Source organism: Galeopterus variegatus, unplaced genomic scaffold, assembly GCF_000696425.1.
Source record: "Galeopterus variegatus unplaced genomic scaffold, G_variegatus-3.0.2 Scaffold207, whole genome shotgun sequence".
Taxonomy (NCBI): Eukaryota; Metazoa; Chordata; class Mammalia; order Dermoptera; family Cynocephalidae; genus Galeopterus; species Galeopterus variegatus.
This window is the reverse complement of record NW_007726318.1, coordinates 27,295-36,483: the sequence shown is the minus strand read 5'-3', so window position 1 is coordinate 36,483 and position 9,189 is coordinate 27,295. Positions and strand designations below refer to the sequence as shown.

Sequence of the window (9,189 nt, the reverse complement as noted above, 5' to 3'; positions counted from 1 at the left end):
GGTCTGTATGTGGGATCCGAACCCTCGGTGGGAGCGCCGCCGCACTTCCCAAGCGGCACACTGTAGCAGTGCGCCACCGGGCCGGCCCTCATTTTTTGTTGTTGTTGAAAACTGGACATTTAAAATATTATAATGTGGCAACTCTGGAAATCAGATTCTCCCCATGCTAGGGTTTGTTGTTGCTGCTTATTGTAGTTGTTTTCTGTTTAGTAACTTTTCTGAACTAATTTTGTAAATTTTTTTTTTTTTTTTTTTGGTCATGTGTGGCCACTGAAGTCTGTTCCATTAACTTAATTATCAGGTAGGGATATGACAGAGATTTTTTTACTCTGTCATTTTCAGTAATGCTGCTCCCCTGCAATCAATTTTTTAACAGATAAATAAAAAAGAGGGTTAGCACTAGTAATTGATGCTGAATCTTTCTCCTAGATGATGGACTCTGGTCTAGAAGCCTTCACATTTTTGATGACTCCATATTATTTTGCATACTTCCCTCTCCTCCCATGAGTAGCTTTCTTTGTCATCTTCCTCCTCAGACTGCTGGGGAACTCCAACTCAGGCCAGAAATACAATTAATACGGTATAGTATTTGTGGTTTCTAAATACAATATGGACACTGATTCCCAAATAAAATTTGCCTTTGGCCCAGACCCATTCTAGACATGAAGCCATGCTCCATTCTCCCAAGGGAGGTATGAAAACTCAGTCCCAGCCTTGACTGACTTGAGAAGTGCGCCAGTGGATTGAGTAAGCCCCATTAACGTGGCGTATTCCCCCAGTCTGGACTCTTTCATTAGCCCCAAAACCCCGAATAACCTGAAGGAAGAAGTCTTTCCACATTCTATTCCTGGACTGTCCTCTGCTACATATGACTGATAGTGACACCCTACTTTAAAAGAAACTTCAAGAGCACTGACTATGAAGGTGAGATATTAGTAAGTATTAATCTAGTTATCTATAGTCTAGAAATAAAATATGCTTGTAAAAAAGAACCACCTTTGGCTGAAGCCATGAAATGACAGGGAATTTCACAGGAATTTCAGTTCACAGATTTCTGGGGATAAAGTTTTCCAAAAGAAAATTTCAGAATTCTGTGCAGAACACTCTTTTATCCTCCCTTCTACCAGTCCTTTGAAAAACAGGAAACCTCTTGGATTAAGAGTTTTTTCAAATATTGAGTAAAATATTTATGATACGGGACTTATATATAGTTGCCAAGTACTTGCTTTTCCAAATATAATTTCTAAAACTTTATGATAGGAAGATTTTAATATGACACTGCATATAGTTTTAGATCATTCCATTTCCTGAACACATGAAGGCAAGTAATAAGGTAAAATGCCCAAATGCAACCCAAAGTGCAGTCTTCCCTCAGAGGGCACTGCCTCTCACTGGAGAGATGCCTTGGAAGGATCCCTTAGCTTATACAGTCCTTCAGCAAATAATTATCAACCAGCTTCCATATGCTGGGCTTTCTGCTGGATCAAATCAGACTTTGCCAAAATAAGGTGTGAATGACTAGTATCATAGTCTTCCCATGGGATATTCGAATTTTTATTTGAGTTAAAATACATTTTAATGGAATGTGTGGAGAAGTGTTTTTTGAGCAGAAGACGGATAAAGAAAGGAAACTTCCAATTGATTTTCCAAGCATATTTCTAAAAGATCTGTAGAGAAACAATGTACATGGAGTACCCTCCAAAATGTATTTTCAAACCCCTAATTTACTGTGTGCCTGCTTGATGCTACGTGAAATTTATAATGATCTTGGAGGTAGTTTTAAGGACTTTCATCTGAATTTGGTTCAATGGAAAAGATTGTTTCCAAAACAGTGTCAGTAAACTGAGTGCTTTATTCCTGGGAGAATCAGCTCCAGAAAGTACTATGTAAAATAGTGAGTCTTAATAGGGAAAGAGGTATCCTTTGGGTTGCCCTTACACATGGCACCCTACTCATGGCTAAGAGCCTCCTTTCATTCATTCATTCATTCAGCAGTGTTACTGAATATCTACTATATACATGGCAGTATCTAGGCTCTGCGTGGGAGAGTTCCTGTACTCAGGAACTTGAAATGTTATAGATATTTCATAAATGGTGTATAAATAAAAATGCTTTGGTGGGTACATTCAGGTTGTAAAAATCCATCAAGCTGCATTAGGATTTATGCCCTTTTCTGTATGTGTTATACATCCAAAAAAAGTTCCCCAAGAAAGTGCTTCGGGGATTCAAAATTGGAAGATGTTACTTCCGGCGAAGAGAATAGGGAAATGTCTCCACAAGGAAGTTTCAGGCTTTATATTATAGCATTACTGAGAGTTCAGTATAATCAGGATAAGGTGTTTTTATTTTCAGGTAGGCAGATGATGTTATCATCATTATAGCAGCATTACTCGTTACATTATTCATTTTAACATTTAATGGGCTTTTTAAAAAAATAAATTAATATGTACTTTAAAATTTTTCTCAGTTTCAATTTTTACTGTGACAAATAGTTACATTATTCATTTTAACATTTAATGGGCTTTTTAAAAAATAAATTAATATGTACTTTAAAATTTTTCTCAGTTTCAATTTTTACTGTGACAAATATCTATATCTATCTATCTATATATAACCCACATGCACAAAAGCTCTTTTGGAGTCCTCAGTCATTTAGAAAGAGTATAAAGATTTCCCGAGACCAAAAAATTTGAGAACCACAGCCATACACTATTCTGCCTTAGGAGAGTGGCTGCAAAAAAAAAAGCTGTTTTTATGGCTCTAGCAGCAGCTTTAAAGTCAGATTCACCTCCGTTTGAGGCCTGTCACAGAAAAATGTGTCCTTCCTTTTCTCCTGTAAATCTGGACATCATATTGCTGACATCCTGGGGTGGTAGTGAGAATTAAATGAGAGACCGCAAGGAAAGCGCTCAGTGCAGAGTAAGCACTCAACCAGTGACACCAAACCTGGAACTTCTCTTGTGTTACCACAGGTGATGGAATTTTACTGCCAGTCCTGTGAGACTGCCATGTGTCGGGAGTGCACTGAGGGGGAACACGCAGAGCACCCCACGGTCCCGCTAAAGGATGTGGTGGAGCAGCACAAGGCCTCACTCCAGGTCCAGCTGGATGCTGTCAACAAAAGGTGTGGCACCCCTCCCCCAGGCTCCCAACTGGCCACCTGTGCATGAGGCCAGGACTCATGGTCTCTTGTCTCAGTGTGATAGTAGGTTCTTGTTGCCCTTCAAGGTATCAGTCTTTGTGTCATAAATTCTCCTTTGATCAGGGGCCTATAGTCATAAAGTAGTGAGTGATGAAGGTTGTCCCTTGACCCTTGGTAAAATTCCAATCTCCTTATGTTATGAGTGGTGGCATTTTTGTTTTAGCACCTTAATATGATTAAATGAGTTAAAGTGTATTTGATGAAAATGCTCTCAGGTGATCTCTGAAATTCATGCCTGAAACCAGGCTCTGGGAGGAGCCTTCCTAAGCTGCTGTCCTTGACACACTTACAGGCCCATTGTATCGGCTCTGACTGGCTCCTTTCTATTTGAACCCTGCAAAATGGTTTCGAGCAGTGATTGCTCGATTTTACTCGTTTTCCTGCATTCAGACTCTTTCTTTGGCATGGAAATGAAGCGACAGTAGCTGTGTGGTGCATGAGAAAGACCAAAGAGGAAATAAACAACCAGCTGAAAAGCAGACAAAATAAATCAAAGTGTGGTAATTCTATACCAACTAAAGAAACTTGGAAACATGAGAAGTTCCCAGGAACCTCTGAGTTTGGATAAGTTTTTTATGTGGTTGGGAAAAAGATACAGCTATACATTTAGAACGTCTTTCTCAACCACGGACAATTATGCCCCCCCCAGGGAACATTTGGCAATGCCTGGAGACACTTTTCGGTGTCACAGCTGTGTGTGTGGGGGGGTTGCTATTGGCATCTGGTAGAAGACAGGATGCTGTTAAAACATCCTACAATGCATAGGACAGTCTCCTCTAACAAAGAATTATCTGGCCATAATGGCTCTTCAGAGAGTTTCAAATCCTTGTACCATCAATTATTAAAATTAGATGATTAAAGATAGATTGAAATACACATGGACCCTGGAAGTCTCTTCTCTCAAAGGCAGCAATTATGTCATGTCTTATTCATTCTGTTCTTTAGTTATTACTATTTAAAGACAAAAGGCAGAGAAAAATAATTTTTCTTGTTTTAGAAAATATTGTGTTTGGATAGATTTTGGAGTATTTCTGAGTTGATGTTAAACAATGATCTTTAACAACTGTCCCTCAGGCTCCCAGAAATAGATTCTGCTCTTCAGTTCATCTCGGAAATCATTCATCAGTTAACCAACCAAAAGGCCAGCATCGTGGATGACATCCACTCCACCTTTGATGAGCTCCAGAAGACTTTAAACGTGCGCAAGAGTGTGCTGCTTATGGAACTGGAGGTCAACTACGGCCTCAAACACAAAGTAAGGCTTCCGTTGTTCTTACAGATATTCTGTAAAAGACATACCATAGCACTGGGTTCTAACAGCAGCAAATGGGACTCAAATGGGTCCTTAAGTGTTGCCCTTGTACAGTAAACAGGAGTTTTCATTAAATGGAACATCTAGCTATTTTTTGGTTTGTTTTCTTTTCTGTTTTCAGCAAAATTCTGAGTCTGTGACCTTGAGTATCAGTTTGTAATATGGGTTTGTTTTCTTTTCTGTTTTCAGCAAAATTCTGAGTCTGTGACCTTGAGTATCAGTTTGTAATATGACAAAAAGTGAAGTTGAGTATAACGTAATGCTTTCAGGATTTAGAGTTAAACTGGATTGTTTTCCTTCCTTAATTATAATGTCTCTTAATTGCTCTCTCTCCCACACCAACCTGTTAGTCAACTTCAGAGTGAACCCTGACTATACAGCTTTTGTTTGACTCTGCATGTCTACTCACAAAACCACGGATGAAAAGCTTCTGGTGTTCAGATGTGGAGAGTTTTCATCTGTTAAATTTCTGCTCCTTTCGGTGGTGAAAGCAGGGAGAGGGGGAGTTAGACATTAGGTAAAGATGCGGAATAATGAATATTTCAGATGTCAGGCATAGTAATTTGTTTGCCACGCTCTTCATGGTGATATTTCTGTTTGCCCCTATCCAAAACACATGATCCGAGAAATACATGTGTGCAAGAGACACGGAGAGGCGGAAGGTACTGGGATGCAGGTTAGGATTTTGCATTAGATCTGGGTTCACCTGGTTCGATGAAATGCTGCGTGCTCGGAGCCGCCTGCGTGGGCAGGAGTCGAAGCTCGTCCTTGCCCGCGGGGGCGCTGTCCCGGCGGGCGGGCGGGCGTGGCGGGCGTCCACCGGCTGAGCCCTGCCCTGCAGGGGGCACTCACGAGGGCTTGGTTTGTCCCGGCAGGTCCTCCAGACGCAGCTGGATACTCTGCTCCAGGGGCAGGAGAGCATAAAGAGCTGCAGCAACTTCACCGCGCAAGCCCTGAACCATGGCACGGAAACCGAGGTGCTGCTGGTGAAGAAACAGATGAGCGAGAAGCTGAACGAGCTGGCGGACCGAGACTTCCCCTTGCACCCGCGTGAGAACGACCAGCTGGATTTCATCGTGGAAACAGAAGGGCTGAAGAAGTCCATCCACAACCTCGGGACCATTTTAACCACCAACGCCGTCGCCTCCGAGACGGTGGCCACGGGCGAGGGGCTGCGGCAGACCATCATAGGGCAGCCCATGTCCGTCACCATAACAACCAAGGACAAAGACGGCGAGCTGTGCAAAACCGGCAACGCCTATATCACCGCGGAACTGAGTACCCCCGACGGGAGCGTGGCGGACGGGGAGATCCTGGACAACAAAAACGGCACCTATGAATTTTTGTACACCGTCCAGAAAGAAGGGGACTTTACCCTCTCCCTGAGACTCTATGACCAGCACATCCGAGGTAGCCCATTTAAGCTGAAAGTGATCCGGTCGGCTGACGTCTCCCCCACCACCGAAGGCGTCAAGAGGCGCGTGAAATCCCCGGGAAGCGGCCACGTCAAGCAGAAAGCGGTGAAAAGACCCGCGAGCATGTACAGCACTGGAAAACGAAAAGAGAACCCCATCGAAGACGATCTGATCTTCCGAGTGGGTAAGCAGAGGGCGTACTGCGCTGATGCCGTCGTTCTGGGGGGACTGGGGGAGCGTGACCGCACGTGGGAACGCTGCAGAACTTCTGCAGGAAGGTGCTGGGAGATACTGGTGTAATTCGTCAGGGGAGCTTATGCAGGCTCTTTCTCTGGACATGTCATTTCCTCCCCTTTCTCCTCTCTTCCCTCCCCCCTCCTCCAACCCCCTCTTTTTTTAACACTCCAAGTGCTGCATATTCATTGTAGAAATAGAAAAATCACAGCACTTGTAACCTGAACACTTTAAAGGACATGTTGGCGGTCTTTCCTTCCCACCCCCACCCCTTCCATGGTAGTGTCTTTAGAGCACTCCTGCCTAACTCAGAGGCAGAGAGATCATTATGTCGGGAAACTTCTTGTGTTTCTCTGAAATCCGCCAGCCCCGTGGGCAGAGCAGTGTGTGATGGCTCCTTGTCACTGCTTCTGCACTGTAAGGGGTGGGGATGGGAACAGTGGTGCGCTGCAAGCTTTGGTCACCTCCCACTGCTTGTAGTTGGAGAGCAGCCCTGAAGAGGGGAGGGTGGGTGGAAACTGGGAGAATGGAATGGGGTTGGGGCAGAAGCAAGAAGGGGCAGGATGAGCCAAGAGATTTGGGAATGCAAATAGCCCTTCCCTCCTCTGATTCATTGCCTCTCATTTTTTCTTAACTGTTTATTTTCTCAGTAGAAGGCAAATTAAATGTAAACAACAAAGGGCTTCATAATTCTTAGGGGAAAAAATGTGCATTTTGGTTAGTTTCAGAAAGTTGCTTCAGCCTGCTTGCTTTTTCTCTCGGTTTAGTGCTACACTGCAATATCTCTAAAAGGGTGCTGCACAGTGTATTAATTGACACATGTAGAAAAACAAAACAATTCTCTGGTTCAAATCAATTGGGGAAAGCTTAGGCCAGATGAAGAAACAGATTTTTTTTTTTAAACTGCAGAACTTCTCAGAAGCTTTAGAGTCTGCTGATGTGCACTGTTAGTCTCTGAGGCAGGGGAGGGATAACAGGCAGCACTTCCAAACTTTTCTAACCATAGAATTTTTCCATGGAACATCTTGGGAAACTAAGGCTTCTTGGAACATTCTTGGGCAAAGCGGCTGTATGTTAATACTTCAGACCCAATCTTGGTAAAGACTGTGGTATGATACGTAACTTGTCAGTTCAGAGCTTGGAGGTCCTCATGCACTCACTGGTCATATGCGCAGTGTGGGTGCAGAGGTTGTTGATACACCTGCCAAAACAGAGCGGACGAGCTGGGATGGGCGCGGGATTGGGAGCCTCCCAGGTTTGCCATTCCGGTTCCACCACTTACTGGAGCCTCGGCAGGTCTCTCAGCTTCCCTGGACTTCAGTTTCCATGTCTGTAAAATGAAAATACAAAACTACCTGCTTCTCAGAACTGTTCTAAGTTCCGACCTTAATGCCTAACATGGAGGAGGAACTAAATAAATGAGAGCTATTGTTCTTGAACGTGTCATTGTTAAGGCTGTCAGATTTTCCCTACTATCCTTTCTTTTCGAAAAAACTTAACTTGCTGCTTCTCATTGATCTCCTGCATTAATAAATTCATTCTTCCATTCACCTCCATCCCCCAACCAAGTGACCTTAGTCTACTTCTCCAGGTAGTGTGCTGAGTAGCAGAAGGCTCAGATCTGAAGTTGGGCAGATCTAGGTCTGAATCTTGAGTCTCCTGGGCAACTGGGCAACTGGTTTGCCTTTTCTAAACCTTGTTTTCTCCTCTGTGAAATAAAGGGAATGAAATATTACCTAACTTTTAAGGTTCGTAAGGTTGTTTTGAAGGTGAAATGAGAGAGAATTCTTATAATATGCCCGGCACTTGTCTATGTATAGCAAGTGCTCAATTAATGGTAGCTATGATTTTACTATTGTTATTATAATTAATCATTATCATCTCTCTCCTCTGACACCTAAGCAAGGAGAGAGACAGACATCTTAGAGGCATTCCTCCATTCCCCACAAACGATTTTGGTTTTGAGTCCCCAGCTCCCACGCTGGGGCATTCTTCTCCCCTCCTACCCATTGAGAAATGAAGTCCTAGTGATTCACTGGCACTGGAAAGGTGGAAAGATGTTCTTTAAACATCTGTAAAGAACTCAGAACGGAGTGTGGCATACAGCATGATATCCGAGTTTATTAATGAAGTAAAGATGCTGTCTGAGTGTGCTAGGGCTGCCGTAACGAAACACCACAGTCTGGGTGGCTTAAAAACCAGAAATTTATTTTCTCAGTTCTAAAATTGGAACTGTTTTAGAGTTAGAAGTCCAAGATCAAGGTGCTAGAAGGATTGGTTTCCCCTGAGGAAACCCTTGGTTTGCAGATGGCTGGCCTCTTGCTGTTTTGTCCTCACGTGGTTGTCCCTCTGCACACTAGTACCCCTGGCACCTCTTCCTTTTCTTATAAAGACACTCATCATATTGGATTAGTGCCCCATCTTGATGGCCTTGTTGTAACTTAATCACCTCTTCGAAGGCCTTATTCTCCAAATATGGTTACATTCTGAAGTACTGGGGGTTGGGACTTCAACGTATGAATTTTGGGAGGACCTAATTCAGCCCATAACAGATGCTGTACACCTCGGGTATGTAGGAGCAGAAAGAAAGGCAAATCTTACTGGCCCATTCCTCTTTTTTTATTTTTAAAATTGACAAGTAAAAACTATATATTTATGATGTATAACATGATGTTTTGATATTGACTTTTTTAGATTCTACGTATCAGTGAGATCATACAGTATTTGTCTTTCTGTGTCTGGCTTATTTTACTTAACATAATATCCTCCAGGTTCATCTAAGTTGTCAGAGATGACAGGATTTCCTTATTTTTTTAGGGTGAATAGTATTTCATTGTGTAAATATACCATGTTTTCTTTATCCATTCATGACACTTAGCCATATCTTGACTATTGTGAATAATGCTGCCACGAACATGGGAGTGCAGATATGTCTTCAAGATAGTGATATCAATTCTTTTAGATGTATACCTACTAGTGGGATTACTGGATTATGTTTCTATTTTTGATTTTTTGGGGAACCTCCA

At 42.7% G+C, this 9,189-nt stretch overlaps 1 protein-coding gene across 2 annotated transcripts in view; it reads left to right on the top strand.

Annotated features, from left to right (window-relative positions):
- TRIM2 (tripartite motif containing 2) overlaps window positions 1-9,189 on the top strand; it is a 52,806-nt gene that overhangs the window by 22,756 nt on the left and 20,861 nt on the right. For both annotated transcript variants that reach the window (XM_008565824.1, XM_008565823.1), the window contains 3 exons: window positions 2,973-3,124; window positions 4,277-4,457; window positions 5,390-6,113. In XM_008565824.1, the coding sequence (XP_008564046.1) occupies window positions 2,973-3,124; window positions 4,277-4,457; window positions 5,390-6,113 (1,057 nt within the window). The remainder of the gene's footprint in view (window positions 1-2,972; window positions 3,125-4,276; window positions 4,458-5,389; window positions 6,114-9,189) is intronic.